Source organism: Protopterus annectens, chromosome 1.part0 (assembly GCF_019279795.1).
Source record: "Protopterus annectens isolate FY-2018-M chromosome 1.part0, PAN1.0, whole genome shotgun sequence".
NCBI lineage: Eukaryota > Metazoa > Chordata > Ceratodontiformes > Protopteridae > Protopterus > Protopterus annectens.
The window spans coordinates 140,615,970-140,633,331 of record NC_056725.1 but is presented as its reverse complement, the minus strand read 5'-3'; the positions used below and the strand labels follow the sequence as shown (position 1 = coordinate 140,633,331).

The following is a 17,362-nucleotide window of genomic DNA, read 5'->3' as shown; positions in this document are numbered from 1 at the left end:
CATCCTCCAGACAAGGAGTCTCGGACGATGGACCATCTGGGGAAGCGGGTGTTCGCTTCAGCCACCTTTTCTGTGAGGTCGCTGAATTATATGGCACACATGATACGGCTCCAGCGGGATCTTATCAAAGAATATGCTGGGTCACCCCCAGAGTCCATGTCGGCGGAGGACAAGAAAGTGTACTCTACCCGAATGGCCACTCTCAAATCTATCTCCAATACATCTATGTGGTTACTATCCCATGCCACGGAAGGAGCCGCTAGAGCTAGCGGAGTGGGCGTCATCCTACAGCGACAGGTGTGGCTCCGTCATTGTGATTTTGCGGAACCCTTTAAGGCATTGTTCGCAAATGCCCCGTTTGATGGTTCTGCCCTTTTTGGCAAGACCGTACGCGACACACTGGTCCAGAGTGAAAAAGACTGGAAGATGTTGTCTGCTGTCGGAGTCTGCTTCTCTGCTCCCCAGAGGTCCTTCTCCAGGAACCAAAAGGGACAGAAGAAGATGTGGTTCCGGAAGTCTCAACAATCCCGTTTCGCTCCGGACCCCTCGTCCTTCAGAGGCAGAGGAGGACAGGGTGGACGCCGCCCTAGAGGCAGAGGGGGCCCGAAGAACTTTGGGTCCAGAGAACCTTTCTCTGATCAGCTCACGCAGCAACCCTGAAGGGTTACCCGACTGCTCCACTCTGGAGGCAGTTGAGGGGTGTTTCTCGAGGCACCTGGCAGCTTGGGAGTCCATTACAACAGATCGCTGGGTGCTTCAGATCATATCCAGAGGCTACAAGATTCCCTTTCTCAATCCCCCTCTCAGTTCCCGAAGCCTCCCCGATGTCCCACCCAATCAAAGTGAGGCGGCAGCCGAGGAAATACTCCGGCTGCTAGAAAAAAGAGCAATCCAGCACGTCCCCCCAGACCATTCCGGATCAGGCTTTTACTCCAGGTTCTTCTTGGTGCCAAAAAAGACGGGGGACCTAAGACCAATCCTTGACCTGTCCTTTCTAAACTTGTCAGTAGCCAAAGAAAAGTTCCGGATGGTCACCCTTCAATCCATTCTCCCCTTTCTGCAGGAGAACGAGTGGATGTGCTCCATAGACCTCAAGGATGCGTACTACCACATTTCGATGGACAGACGATCCAGGAGGATGTTCATCGTGCATACAGCTGCAGTCATAACAGATGGGTTCTCCTGCCGTCAGGCGGGTCCTCGGTCGGCCGAATTCCAAAGTCTAGGTCCGGCGTCGGTTGTCGTCGCTTCTTCCCTGACGTCAGCGCGACAGAGGAATAAAAGAACCAGCCAACGCCATTTTCTTCAGTCTTTCTTGCCGCGCGGTGCCCGAAGCAGAAGCAGTTCGCAAGTGCCGGTCGGCCAGCTCCTGAAATTACGAAAATTTTGAAACCGAAGCCTTTTTGAAAGCTAAGTACCCCGTTGGGGAAACTTTTCTTGCCTCAGACCGATGTCAGTCAAAATTGTATTTCATGTGGGAAGCAAATACCGCATAAGGATTTCCATTCCCTCTGTATACCTTGTTTAGGCCCAGACTACGACGTATTGGTCTGTCGCTTTTGTGCTACATTCAACAAACGCACCATTAAGCGTTGGGCGGAGTTCGCCCATCATTATTTTGGAAAAACATTTAACTACATTATGTCGTCGGATACTCCGACTCCAGTTTTGTCTAAAAAACGCAAAGATAAGGACCGACACACGAGGTCCGCGGCCTCTACCGACACCACGCCAAAGTTGACTACACATGGTCCGGTTCTCAGCGAGGTGCCTACGCAGCCCGTGACTACCGACGACACTTCATTGGCGGTGTCTGTGCCCGAGGTCGCAGGCTCCTCGGCCCACACCCCGACTACATATTCCGAAGCCACTCTTGGCGTTAATCCTCAAAATGTGGACAGGTCTACCTCCACTCAAGGTGTCTTCAGACCTTCCTCTTCTTTTTCCATCAAGGCTTTCACTAAGTCTAGAGCAAGCATGCATTCTAAGAGACAAGCTACACAGGGCCCATCTCCAGGCCCCATGCCTAAAAAATAGATGCTTAAAATGGCTGAGGATTTAATTACTCTTATCAGGGGTTCTCAACCCCCACCGGACAAAAGGCCTAGAGTGGAGGAAGAATCCCCCTCCTCTGATCAGGGCTCCATTATTTCAGAGCACTCCGATGATCAGGAACATTCTTACTCCCCTTTTGAAGACTCTGATGCAGAGGAGTCCATTCCTTCTGTATCCCCCCCCCAGAGGATTACTCATTTGGGGAAACTTTGCATACCTTAAGGGAACACTTCCACTGGGAAGGCCAAGATTATTCAGATTCCAAGAAAAGGCTTAGGGAATTTCTCTTGCTACCTCAGCACAGGCCTCTGGCTATACCTCCTGTCTTGGACATCCTAGATGATGTTTATTCGGAGGCCTGCCTTAACCCGGATTCCCTGCCTCCAGCCCCAGTCAAGCCTGATAGGTACTACAGGGTTCCTGACTCACACCAATTTCTATACAAAAGCCATGCTGCTGACCCAGAAACCATCTCACAGGGCCCCAAGGGAATTAAGGCCTCCACTGCTAAAAATCCATTACCTTCCGAGAGAGATTCCAGATCCTTAGAAAGGTGGGGAAAAAAGGTATATACCTCTGCTACCTTAACCATGAGGGCCTTAAACTGTCAGTTCCATATGATAAAATACCAATAGTTTTTGTTATCACAATTGAAAAGTAAAATGTCACAACCTGAACAACCAGACTTGAAGGAGTTGCAGGATTTGATGCATAGTGCAGAACAAGTGGGTAAGCATACCTTACAATGTGGTATTGATGCTCTAGAGGCCTCATGTAGAGCTGCTGTTACAGGATCAGTTATACGTAGACATGCCTGGCTCAAAGAACAAACCTTGCCTGATCATGTCAAAGCTAAATTACTAGATGCCCCTCTACAAAAGGATGTATTATTTGGTGCTAATGCTGAGGAGGTATTAAGGAAAATGGGGGAAAAGGCTAAATCAATGCAAACTGTGAAAGATTTTCTACAGGTACAACCCCCACGTTTCAGTAGAAATTGGCCTTCCAAAAATTGGTCCTTTCCAGCCACGGACAGACCCCAAAGAGGTAGATACAGGCGCCCGAGGGCAGAGGACAATTCAAGGATCGTTTAGAGGCAGTCAGTGGCAAGCTCCTACACAAAGAGGTGGTGAGGATAACTCGCAATCATTCAGAAAGCAAGCCCAATGACTTTCCCTTTGCATGCCAAGCAAGACTCAAATGGCAGCCCCCTTAGGAGGAAAACTGGCATTATTTTCAAAAAATTGGCATATTGTCACAAAAGACAAATGGATCCTGGACATTATAAACAGAGGCTACAGATTCCATTTTCACACCCTTCCAAAAATGAGAGGCATGCCAAACCTGCCACACAATCAAAGGGCAGAGGCACAAAGGCAAATTACAGATCTCGTAGACATGAAAGCTATTCAAGAGGTACTGACGCACGAACAAGGTCAAGGTTTTTATTCCAGACTATTCCTGGTACCAAGGAAGGGAAAAGATTGGAGACCTATTTTGGACCTGTCCATCCTAAACACATTTCTACTCGTACCAAAATTCAAGATGCTCACTCTACAGCAGCTTCTTCTCATGCTGGGCATGGAGTCTTGGCTGGTAACATTGGACCTCAAGGAGGCATACCTGCATGTCCCAATCAGACAAAATTGCAGAAGATACCTCAGATTTCTTGCAGGTTCAACTCATTATCAATTCTCTGCATTGCCCTTTGGCTTATCTACTGCGCCCAGAGTATTCACGAAATGCCTGGCATCAGTAATCGCCTACTGCAGACTTCAAGGGATACAAATATACCCCTATTTGGACGACTGCCTGATCCAAGCGGACAGCAAGCACATTCTTCTGAAACATCTGGCTTATGTAATAATGTTGTTGAACTCTCTGGGATACACAGTCAACAAAGAAAAATCAAGGCTAATACCCTCTCGGGAGATAATTTTCCTGGGTGCCAACTTGGACACAAACACCCAGATGGCCTACCTCATGCCAGAGAAGCAGGGGCAACTAACTCAATACTTCAGAGCACTAGCAAATTGCACCAGGCTGACTGCAAGGAAAATCCTGCAGGCTCTGGGATTTATGGCATCTTGCATCTTACTAATCCCATGTGCAAAGCTGCATATGAGGAAACTTCAATGGTACCTGAAAAACCTATGGTCTCAACACAGCCACAGTTTGGAAACAATAATACCACTAATTCCATGTCTACAAAAGGAATTTCTGTGGTGGGCTCAAGCATGCCAAACAAACACAGGTTTTCCATTCAGCAAGCCTCAAGCAAATCAAGTCATCACATCAGACGCCTCGGACTACGCCTGGGGGGCGCACATGACAGATCGGTGCATTCAGGGCAAATGGTCCCAAAAAGAAAAGCACCTTCACATCAATCAAAAGGAAATGCTAGCAGTAATAAATGCAATTATAGCTTTCAAAGACCTTCTGCAACCAGGTCAACTATTGATAAGAACGGACAACACCACAGTTATGTTGTACATAAACAAACAGGGAGGAACACATTCATACCCCCTATGCAGACTGGCCATGTCACTTTGGAACATGGCCATGGACTTACAAATCGAACTACAAGCACAGTACTTGCCAGGCAAGGAAAACACGCTGGCAGACAACCTAAGCAGAAATATGACAGATCCACACTAATGGAACTTGCATCCAAAAGTTTTTACAGAAATAATCCAAGCATGTGGAAGGCCAGACATAGATCTCTTTGCCTCCCACAAAAATCACCAATTGACAAAATTCTGCTCAAGGATTTTCCATCCAAAGGCCTGGAGAGTGGACGCTCTCTCTTTCAGTTGGACATCAATGACAGTTTATGCCTTCCCACCTCTTCCTCTGCTGCCCAAAGTTCTATTGAAAACCAGAGCAGACAGACCAAAGATGATTCTCATTGCTCCAGACTGGCCAAGACAACACTGGTACCCACTCCTGAGGAGCCTGACACATTCCCCACCATGGACCCTGCCTCTAATGCCTCTTCTCCTGACTCAGCACAGCTTCAAAACTCTTCACAGCTAGCTAAAAACACTCAATCTAGCCGCATGGAAGATTCCTTAGCATCACAACAGACCCTACTCTCCAAGGAGGTGCAGGATGTCATTTTGGAGGCCAGAAGGCCATCAACTAGAAAAGCTTACTCCGCAAAATGGAAACGGTTTTGTATCTGGAATGAGAAAAAGGGCCAGGATCCTGGAAAACTGAATTTACCTCAAATACTACAGTATCTAGCTGAGCTGCTAAGCCGTGGACTTTCATTCTCCTCCATCAAAATCCATGCCTCAGCCATTTCTGCAGAATACAACACTGATCCACCCTTATTCTCTCACCCTCTCTTAAGACAGTTCCTCAGAGGGGCTAAGAATCTAAGACCCCAAGGAAACAACCAATACCTGCTTGGGATCTCAATTTCATTCTGGAAAAACTGACCTTGCCTCCCTTTGAGCCAGCTGCCTCATCAGATTTGCAATATTTGTCCTGGAAAACAGCTTTCCTTCTGGCTATTACCTCAGCTCGTAGAGTTTCAGAACTACAAGCTCTCATGGCTGTGCAGCCTTTTATCATCTTCCATCAGGACAGAGTTTCCTTACGAACCAACCCGTCCTTTATGCCTAAAGTGGTATCCAGGGTAGCTTTGAATCAGGCCATACACTTACCTACCTTTTATTCTAATCCTCAAAACAAAGGGGAGAGATTATTACATTCCTTGGACATCCACAGACAACTGCGTTATTATTTGGACAGAACAAAGCCTTTCAGAAAATCAGAACAGCTCTTTGTGTCCTGTGCTGTAGGAGGTCAAGGAAAGCCAATTTCCAAACAGACAATCTCAGAATGGATAGCCCACTGCATACGATTTTGCTATTCTTTTCATGGCAAAACTGTACCTACAGGCATCAGATCTTACTCCACAAGGGCCACAGCTACCTCTGCAGCTTTCCTCAGAGGAGTTCCTACCAAAGATATCTTGGAAGCAGCCACTTGGAGTTCTGTGCATACCTTCTCCAAGCACTACCACCTACCATTATACTCCAAAACTAGAGCAGGCTTTGCCACTGCAGTCTTGCAGGGCATCCTTGCTCCTCCTAGTTCCACCTAGTGCCTACCACCCCTTTCTTAGCTTTGGGATTCTACCCATCTGTTATGACTGCAGCTGTATGCACGATGAACATAGTACAGTTTTGTACCTACCATAAATGTAGATGTTTGAGTGCTAATACAGCTGCAGTCCAGGTTTCCCTCCCTCCTTCCCCTCTTGGGACAGGCCTATTGGCTAACACCTCCTCATACAACCTGATTGGGGTATTCATTTATGGTGTATTTGCTTGCAACTACTGTATTTTGATTATATTGCATTGCCTTATTACACAAATTTATGTATTGCCTTCCTTCTGGGGGCACCTGACATCTGGGGGCAAGAAAAACTGAAGAAAATGGCGTCGGCTGGTTCTTTTATAACCCTGTCGCACTGACGTCAGGGAAGAAGCGACGACAACCGACGCTGGACCTAGACTTTGGAATTCAGCCGACCGAGGACCCGCCTGACGGCAGGAGAACCCATCTGTTATGACTGCAGCTGTATTAGCACTCGAACATCTACATTTATGGTAGGTACAAAACTGTACTTTACTCCGCTTCCGGCTGGGAGCCAGCCATTACCAATTCAGAGTCCTTCCCTTTGGTCTCACCACAGCCCCCAGGGTGTTCACCAAAGTGTTAACTGTTGTAGCGGCCCACCTGAGACTCCAGGGAATTCAGGTCTTTCCGTACCTGGACGACTGGCTCCTGACCGCCCCCACCAGGTATCTACTATGCACCGCCAGGGATTAATTTCTCCATCTAGCTCCCCAGCTGGGGATCACTATCAGCATCCGGAAATCTTCCCTTCTCCCAACTCAAATCCTAGATTTCATCGGAGCCAGATTGAACACAAACCAGCTTCTAGCCTTCTTGACTCCAGACCGGCTACGAACTCTGAAACTCCATGTACTGGCCCTTTTACAATCCCCAGCTCCCCCTGCGGAATTGGTCTTGAGGGCCCTAGGCTCGATGGCAGCAACCATCAACCTACTACCCATGGCGCGCTTAAACATGGAATTCTTCAATGGACTTTGCAAGTCCAGTGGTCCTTTCTGCGACATCCCCTGAGCTTCCCCATTCCTCTCAGCAGGGTGTGCAGGAAAGCCCCCTTATGGTGGCTCCAGTCCCCGGACCTCCAGAAGGGGTGCCTCTTCTCTGTGTCCCCTCCTCTAGCCACGGTGACCACAGACTCCTCTCGCCTCAGGTGGGGGGAGGGGCACTGCTTGGGCAGGACCATCCAAGGCACATGGAACCATTCGGAGACCTCATTGCATATCAGTGTCCTAGAGATGAGAGCGGTGCTTTTGGCGTTGCAAGTACTTCAGAGCCTTCTTCCCTTGGAGACAATTGCGATCCAGACAGACAACATGTCGGTCATCTGGTATATCAACAAACAAGGGGGAACCAGGTCCTATCCACTTTGTCGGGAGGCCATGAGAGTGTGGGAATGGGCGATGTCCACCAACCGCTTTCTCATAGTGACGCACATTCCAGGGCGGTCTAACATTTTGGCAGACAGACTGAGTCGAACCATCCTCTCTCCGTACGAGTGGTCACTGAATCCCAGAGTAGCGAAGCAGATTTTCTCCAAATGGGGTCAACCTCATTGCAATCTTTTCGCCTCTCCTTCGAACGCAAAGTGCAGCGACTACTTCGCTCTAATTTCCCCACCCAGGGAATCCCCCAGAGACGCTCTGGTGCATGTTTGGCCACCCGGTCTACTTTATGCTTACCCTCCTCTGTCCCTGATGCTAAAGTTTTTACAGAAAGCCAGACGGTTGGGGAGCAGAATAATCCTCATTGCCCCATTCTGGCCTCGTCAAGCTTGGTTCCCATATCTATGGTCTCATCTAGTGAATCCCCCATGGATTCTAGATCCCATCCCGGATCTGATCTCTCCCCCATCAGGCCTGTCAACCCCGAATCTGGACAACCTCAAGCTCACAGCTTGGTTGATACAGTTCCAGTGATAGCTAGGACTCCCGGTATCTTGTCCGCTGTCAAGGCTATTCTAGTAGCCGCTCACAAGCCATCTACTAGAAGAATTTATAATAGCAAATGGAAGCGTTTTTTTTATTTGGGCGGAGCATCACAACTTGGATCCCTTTACAGCTCCGTTGCCAGCAGTACTAGATTTTCTGTCAGGATTGTTCGACCAAGGTGCTAGCTCTTCTACGGTCAAAGTCCAGTTGGCTGCAATCTCTCATTATCATGTTGGCAGTGATCTCGGCCCTTTGATTTGGTCCAAGCTATGTAAGACCTTCCTAAAAGGCACTTTCCTACTAAGACCTCCGGTTAAAGATGCAGTCCCTCCTTGGGATTTAACTCTTGTACTTCAGTCTCTAACAGCTCCTCCCTTTGAGCCTGCAACTTCGGTGGATCTGAAATACTTATCTTGGAAGACAGTTTTTCTTGTTGCCATAACTTCGGCCAGAAGGGTCTCGGAGCTTCAAGCCCTTTGCGCCAAGCCACCGTATTTGATTTTTCGCAAAGATAGAGTCTCACTCAGGACCAACCCCTCCATTCTGCCCAAAATTGCTTCGGAGTCTAATATCAACCAATCTATTAATTTACCAGTCTTCTTTCCAAATTATCAGAACAAAGGTGAATACAAGTTGCACTCTCTAGACGTACATAGGCAACTAAGATTCTCTTTGAACAGGACAGCTGATCACAGGAAATCAGGCCAGCTTTTTATATCCTTTGCTAAATCCTCTTTGGGAAAACCTGTAACAAAAGGCACATTGTCCAGATGGATTTCCCAATGTATTCTTTTGGCATATGAGAGTTCTGGCCTGCCTGCACCTCAAGGAGTCCATGCCCATTCTACTCGGTCGATTTCTACCTCTGCTGCTTTTTGATCTAGGATGTCGTTGGATGACATTTGTTCAGCAGCCACTTGGACTTCATCTCATACATTTATAAACCATTACAAATTGGATATTGTTTCCAGAGGGAGAGCATCCTTTGGCTCTGCAGTGCTCCGGAACATCCTTCCATGAGGACCTCCCAAGAATCAGGTAGCTGGGGGCATAGGTTGATGGACAAATGAAGTTAACTACTTCAGATTAAGAAGTTATGTACTCACCATAACGTTCCATCTGAGTAGGTAAACTTCATTTGTCAGCAACCGTCCCTCCCTCCGTCCCCCTAACCTATATGGATGTTCAAAGGACTCTTGCTTTCATGGCGGATTGTCTGTAGGTTAGAGTATGGAGGTGGTTCTTGGTATCGTATGGTCTATGGATAAGCAAACTCGATCTGAGGTCAGGAAGGGATAGCAGGGGATTATGGGTAAGGGGGAGGAGCTTGGTGCTCTAATCTTAGCTGTTGGAAGCTGCTGGCTCGGATCCGATAACCCATAGGTTGCTGACAAATGAAGTTTACCTACTCAGATGGAACGTTATGGTGAGTACATAACTTCTTATTATTTTCCTTCTAACAAAGAAGGTAAAGCTATTGATAAGTCTGGGAAAAAGTGTATGCTTCTGCAACTTTTATTTTTAGAATTCTGTTTCTACTGACTAATTGTGAAAGTCTTGAGGGAATGTTTTGGCTGCATGTCCCTCTCTTGAGGGAAAAGTCTGCTTTGTGTTGTCTAATTTCTTTTGTTTCTCTGGTCAGTAATAGTTTTAAGTGTGTATATCAGTCTGTAGATACTGCTTTCATTGCTCCTGCCACTGGTACTGTTTTGTGAAGGTTCGTCTGGCTGAGAACTCAGAACCTCCCAGAAGATTTCGGAATTGAAAATTAACTTTTCTTCCACAGGAATAAATAGTTCTACATTTAGATCTATTCCAGGGATTTTACACACACACGGTTCAGTCACAGAGAGGGGTTACCTGAGGATTGTGGGTCTCATGTCATCCATGATTCTCATACCACATGATGAACATAAAATGGTATCTGAAATTTCTCTTGTCCCAGTATCAACGCCTATTGTTTTTTCAGGTTCCAGTTCTGGGATTTGTGAAAGTAGAAATCACTTGGTGGCAGCTATCATATTAACAACGCATCCCTTAGAGTCAACTCAGTAGTCCGGGATTTGGAGGCACACACAAACAGTAATCTAGCCCCTGACCATCGCATGTCTACAGTAGTGTGTAAATCATTCTATGTTGTGCAACTTATTAACAAAAGTATGGCATCCTAAGTCCAAGGAAGTCATTGTCCCACTGTATTCAGCATTCGTCAGACCTATCATTGGGTACAGTGCCCCCTTTGGTATGTACCTAGCTAGGCGCATGAAACAATTGAAATCTTCACAGGGATTCCTCACTAAAGGAACACAGAGCATAAGTAACATGTCCTGTGCAGTCCACCTCAAGGCCCTATCCCTGTATTCTGTCTCCTATAGGCTGTTGAGGGGAGATGTATGCCTGTCATACAAGGCATTGTTGGATAACATCCTGATGGATCTCCTGCATATTGCAAAACCAACAGCAACACAGTACCAAAATTACCCAATCTAAAGACTTAAACCTTGCCTGTGAAATAAATAGGACTTGCATGAGAGACAGGTATGTATTCCAGAGACTACCATTTTCTGGTCTAGGCTTCCTGTCCATGTAAAGCAGAGTTCCTCCCTAACCCATTTCAAGTGTAGCTTTGACATTTGGATGAGGAACAGGAAATTCATCCCTGGTTTGGTACCTATGTCTCTAATGGATACAGCAGGCTGCAAATGGTTCATCTTCCATGATCCTGCTTGTAAATGTTTCATCTCCCAATCCCCTGCTTACATTTATCAAGGGTGCAGGAGCCTGTCATGGATTTGGGATGCATGGCTACACTTAAAAAGTCATTAGCCTAGTACACACACAAACCTACGGAGACTTCAAATATCCCTAAATTCTGGTCTCCCATTTTCCCTCCTGCTCCATAGCATTCAGTCACTACAGGCTCCTTGGACTTTGAAATGTTAAAGGGAATAAAAGTGCAAGGTCTCTGGGACAAGAAACACATACCAAAGCAATAAACTTAAAATAGAGGCTAGCTAGCTCTTATAAAGGCCGTCAACTCTCTGACTCATTTGTAGTGCCCAAGACTTCTTGAAGTTGTTACAGACAATACCACAGTGATGTGGTACATAAACAAGCAAGGCGGAACCAGATTTTACCCCCTTTGCAGACTAGTCCTGTTAGCGTGGGCTGTAGCTTTACAGCACACTCTCCCTCTGCAGGTTTCTTACAATCCATCAAAGCAGAACTGTGTGGCAGCTAGCTGAACAGGGCAAAAGCAGACCCGCACGAATATAAACTGATCGGGAGGTTGTCCAAGATTTGTTCCATCTGTGGAGAGTTATTCAGGTAGACCTTTTTTTCTCCTTTCTAAACAGTCAACTTGTCAAATACAAATGCCTTTTGTTTTCTTTGGGCAAGAATATTCCTGTATGCTTTTCTGTCCTTTCCACTGATAATGCAGTGTCCTTAGATTCAGAAGGAATTCCCAGAGGTCATTGTGGTGACTCCCTTTTGGCTCTGGCAGCAGTAGTTCTGCCTTCTTTGGGAATTGGCTAGGGGCAATTACCACATGCTTCCTCAGAGACTGGATTTGCTCACACGAGCAGCGGTGTTTGATATATCCTTACCCCAAACAATTACAACTGACTGCTTGGATGATGGGGGTCTTGATACCTTTTAAGCAGCTGATTTCTGAGGAAGTGCAACAGGTACTAATGGAGACAAGAAAACCTGCTACTAGAAAATCATATTTAAGCAGATGGAAGAGGTTTTTTAGTTGGTGCCATTTTAACAGCCAGTACCCATTCAGGGATAGTGTTTCTCTGTTTTTTCATTATTTATGTGAGTTACTATCTTTGGCCTGTCTTAGTTCTTTATGAATGTGCATTTATTGTCTATTTTATCATGTCTGCCCATAGAATCCCCTATTTCAGTGCATTCTCATGGGAAATTGTTTTTGACAGGGCGCCTGCATAAGAATTCTCCAAGACAACTGCTGGCTCATCCTTGGAATCTTAATTTTCTGTTAGAGAAATCAACACTTGCTCCATTTGAACCAGCTCATCTCGCTGACTTGAGGTTCTTCACATGTTGATTGATTGCTCTGATCTCTCCAAGAAGAGTATCTTGAGTTCCAAGCTCTTATGTTGGGTTAGTATTATCTCATTTTTCACAGAGCAGGCATTTGTTGAGCAATAATCATTCGTTTATGCGTAAAGTGGTATCCAGATTTACTTTAAGCCAAACTGGCAAACTTCCTGTTTTCTTTCCAGAACCCAAAAATGAAAGAGAAAGGATAATTCGTAACTTGTATGTCCAGACAACTAATGTACTATCTCATAATAACTAAATCTTTCAGAACTTTCAGAACTCAATTCTGTATTTTTTATGAAGGCAAGAAGCAATGATAACCCGTGTTAAAAAAGCAGACTGTTTTCAAATTGCTATCTCTGGCTCTTACCTTTTGTCATTTCCACCACAGCAAAACATTTTCAGGAAGGGTCTAGGCTCATTCTACCAGGGTCTTGGACTCATCTATGGCTTATTTATTTCCAGTTTGATGACCAGGGAGTTCCACTGGGCTCAGGGAGCCCGTTTTCAGTGGAGGCCCGGGGAGAAAAGCTCCGTATTACATGGTGAGTTTACAGATACAATCATAGTAAAGAAAAACGCTAATAAAATTTCATTTTGTGCTAGAGAACAGGAATAAATTCATTGGTTACATAGTATCAAAATATTTAGATGGCATTACATAGTATAGTTATAGATACAATCATAGTAAAGAAAACATGATTACAATTGTATTTTATGCTAGAGAGCAGGAATAAATTCCTTGATTATATTGTGTCTAGATATTTGGAAAGGGTCGGACTCTAGAAGTACTCAAGAAGCAACAATGTGGTCTTGTGTATATGTTTTCACAAAGCACTACAAACTAAATTATAATTTCCAGGTCTAGGACAGGCTTTGCTTGGACCATTTTCCATGGGCTGTTGGACCTTTCCCCATCCATCTGTCAATTATTCTAAGCTGTGGTAATGTCCCCAGTGAAAAAAATGAAGATCGTAATACAGTAGTGTAAGTAAACTTACCGTAGAAATAGATGTTCGAGTAATCACTGCTGCGGTAGCTGCTTCCTCTGTCCACCCCCCTTGTTTTTTCATGTAATTTTAATGCCAGGGTGTGGACATATATATATATATATATATATATATATATATATATATATATATATATATATATATAATTGTATTTTTCTAGCAATGTCTTCTAATGGCTTAATCTCCCTCTCTCAGTTGGTATGAAAGCTCTGAAGGGCTTATCACCCAAACCTGTCTTTTTAGTTAACTCAACTTGAGGTGGCATACAGTTTGGGTGTGTGGAAAGTGCCCTGAAGCTTTGGACGCTGGCCAGCTGTTATATCCTAGGCAGGGCATAACTCGTATAACTTGGCTACAGCAGCCATCTTTTTAACGTCTGCTGTTAATGGTAAGTTTAGTTACACAACTGTATTTTATTTCTGTTTTAAAAGAAAATGTGCTGTTTTTGTAACACTGGCATTTGAATAAATTCATTTTCAATTTTTAGTATATCATTTGTTTTCTGATTTAAAAATGCATGCTGCTTTTATAGCACTGACATTTGAATAAATTCCTGTTCATGTTTCAGTATGTCACCTTTTTTTCTCTGACATATATAACTCTCTTTTTAGCCCTAAGGGTATCTAGGCCTTTTTGTTTCAGTTTCCTTTGAAATTGTCTTAATTCAGTTTTGTTACTGTATTTTCTATGTATTATTTTTGTAAATCTCTTTGGCCTCTAGATTTTTTATCAGATTGGGATTTGCTGTGAAACATTTCACTTGTAAGGGTCACTATATTTTCTGTGAGTTTGTGTCAGCTATGAGTTTAAAAGAGCTGCTTTTTAAATGTTTCCATTCATTCATTTGTTCATTTTAAGGTATCTGAAGAGGACACTCGAGCTCAGTTCCTTATTCCTACAGGTTCCCAGGGCCGAAACCGTGCTGAGGCTTCTCTTGAGCGAGCTCAGAATCTGAATCCAATGGTGGAAGTAAAAGTTGACACAGACAATATTGCAAACAAATCAGAAGAGTTCTTTTGCCAGTTTGAAGCTGTGAGTACTGATTCATTTCTACACTTTGATGGCTCTGTAATAATAGTGTAAGACAGAAGCAGAGGCAGAGGCAAATATCATCAGTTTTTTTAGCATATTTCTGTATTAGGTACAAAGTCAAGCTTGTGGACTACAAGTTTTAAATCTTGCCATTGTGTGCCACTGTATTTTTAAACCACATCATTAACTGTTTTCACAGAGGCATTGTCAACAACCATACTTACCATACTTCTCATAGGATAATAGGAAGTTACTAAGCTATTGGCCCTGAGGCCTTTGCAAGCCTATCCAATAATTTAGCCCATGTTCTCACAAGTCAGCATCCGATGCCTTGTCCAGGAGGGACAGAGGTGGAATCCCAGGGGTATATTTACTGTTTCCCATTCAGTTATCCAGGTTGCACTTAAAAAAGGTTAATGAGGTACTTTGCTTGACATAGAGAGAGAGTCTATTCCACAGAAGGGGGAGTGTCTGGGACACGCATCTTTCCTGCCAACATGTTCTGTTGATGTCACAGACCAGTTTGAAGTTGCATGTGTGGGTTACTCGAGTGGAGCTTGACTTGCGGATATGGAGTCCCATCAAGGCGGGGTCTGAGATGGCTTTTGTATGCCAGACAGAGGTCACCTCAGAGGAGTCTGTATGAGACTGAGTGGAGGGACAGGCTTTTAGCCTATCTGTGTAGGGTAGATGTTTGAGGCCCTGGATTCTCCTGGTGAGGAACCTCTGTGGTCTCTCCAGCTGCTGCATGTGCTTTATGAGATACATTCCAAAAGGGGCGTTGTACTCAATAATGGGTCTTATAAGGAAAGAATACAAGGATGTTATGACCTCCTTGTCCCTGAATGAGATACCCTTCCCAATGAGGTGGGCCATGTAGTACGCTTTCTGTACGATGGAGGTAATATGGTGGTCAAAAGTCAGATGTTCATCGTGTTACACTGCTGCAGTCATTACACTTGGGTTATTCCAAAGTCTTGGTCCGGCGTTGGTTGCTGTCGCCTCCTCCCTGACGTCAGTGCGACAGGGGTATATAAGATGCAGCCGACGCCATTTTCTTCAGTCTTTCTTGCCGCGCGGTGCCCGAAGCAAAAGCAGTTCGCAAGTGCCGGTCGGCCGTCTCCTGAGATTTTCATTCCGAATCCAGAACCAAAGTCTTCTACAAAGCTAAGTACCCTGTTGGGGAAACTTTTTCTTGCCTCAGACCGATGTCAGTAAAAGTTAATAACTGTATTTCTTGTGGGAAGCAAATACCTCATAAGGATTTCCATTCCTATTGTATCCCATGCCTAGGCCCAGACCACGACGCCATTGGTTGTCGGTTTTATGCTAGGTTTAACAAGCGCACTATTAAATGTCGGTTTGATTTTGCCCGACATTATTTTGGTAGAAAATTCAATTATATCATGCCGTCAGAACTTCCGACGACCAGAATACACAAAAAACGCAAAGACAAGGATAGGTATCCTAGGCCCAAAACTGACGACGAAGCCTCTTCTAGGCCAGTCGCCGGTTCTCTGGTTTTCAGTGAGACGCCTTCGCAGCTCCTGACGACCGCTTCTGTAGAACCACAGGCCGCCTCTGACTCCCACGTGGAGATGGCTGGGCCTTCGGATGCACAAGTTCAGCCTACCGAGACTAACCTTTCAGAGGGATCCGGAGTAGCTGAGCAACCCACAGCTTCAGAGGGTGTCTTCAGACCTACTCAGTTAAGCATTAAACCCTCAGTTAAGTCTAAGCCTCCTTTAAAGTCAAAGAAACAAATACAGCATTCTCCAGGACAGGCCTCCATGCCTAAGAAACAAATGCTCAAAATGGCTGAAGACCTAATCACTCTGATCAGGGGGTTCCATCCCCCTCCTGATTAAAGGCCTAGACAGGATGCAGACTAGGACTCATCCGATCAGGTGTCCATCTCTTCTGATTCATCCTCAGACCTAGGATACTCTTTACCCCCTTATGAGGATTCTGATGCTGAGGAATCAATTCCATCAGCCTCACCACCTGAGGACTACTCCTTTGGGGAAACCCTACATACCATGAGGGAGCATTTCTACTGGGAAGGCCAGGATTACTCAGAATCCAAGAAAAGACTCAGAGACTTCCTTTTATTACCTCAACACAGACCCCTTGCTATTCCGCTGGTGTTAGATATTGTGGATGATGTGTATACTGAATCCAGCTTAAATCCTGATTCCTTACCTCCAGCCCCTGTTAAACCTGACAGATACTACAGAGTCCCTGACTCACATAAATTTCTGTATAAAAGCTCTGTAGCTGACCCTGAAACTATTTCTCAGGGATCCAAAGGAGTTAAGGCCTCATCAGCCAAAGATCCAGTTCCCTCTGACAGAGATTCCAGAGCATTAGACAGATGGGGAAAGAAAGTATATACGTCTGCAACTTTAGCAATGAGAGCCTTAAATTGCCAGTTTCACATGCTAAAATATCAGCAATTTTTACTGTCTCAATTAAATCAAAAAATGCTTCCAGAATCAGATCCTCCTAATTTTAAAGAAATGCAGGATTTATTGCATGCAGCTGAATAAGTGGGAAAGCATACTTTGCAATGTGGTTTTGATTCTCTAGAGGCCTCCTGCAGAGCAGCAGTTACAGGCTCTGTCGTTAGAAGACATGCTTGGTTAAAAGAACATACGTTACCAGATCATGTTAAAGCAAAATTATTGGATGCACCTTTGCAGCAGGATGTGTTATTTGGAGTTAAGGCAGAAGAGGTATTAAAGAAAATGGAGGATAAGGCAAAATCTATGCAAACGGTGAAGGATTTCTTACAGGTTCAGCCTCCTAGGTTTAGCAGAAACCAGCCAACTAAGAATTGGTCCTTTCCAATTAAAGACAGACCTCAAAGGGGAAGATATAGACGTCCAAGAGATAGAGGTCAAACACAAGGTCCTTACAGGCCTCGACAATGGGGTTGCATCAGGCCAGAAAGAAGGGGAAGACAGGCCCCAACCATATAAAAAGCAGCTCCAATGACTTCCCACTACTGCTGCCAAACAAACCCCTCTTGGCAGCCCCCTTGGGAGGAAAACTGGCACTCTTCTACCACAATTGGCAAATGATCACCCAAGACAAATGGGTTCTCAACATTGTATT

General features: G+C 45.0%; 1 protein-coding gene across 2 annotated transcripts in view; it reads left to right on the top strand.

Moving 5' to 3' along the window:
* SAE1 (SUMO1 activating enzyme subunit 1) overlaps nt 1-17,362 on the top strand; it is an 803,581-nt gene that overhangs the window by 254,157 nt on the left and 532,062 nt on the right. For both annotated transcript variants that reach the window (XM_044090079.1, XM_044090150.1), the window contains exon 3: nt 14,072-14,245. In XM_044090079.1, the coding sequence (XP_043946014.1) occupies nt 14,072-14,245 (174 nt within the window). The remainder of the gene's footprint in view (nt 1-14,071; nt 14,246-17,362) is intronic.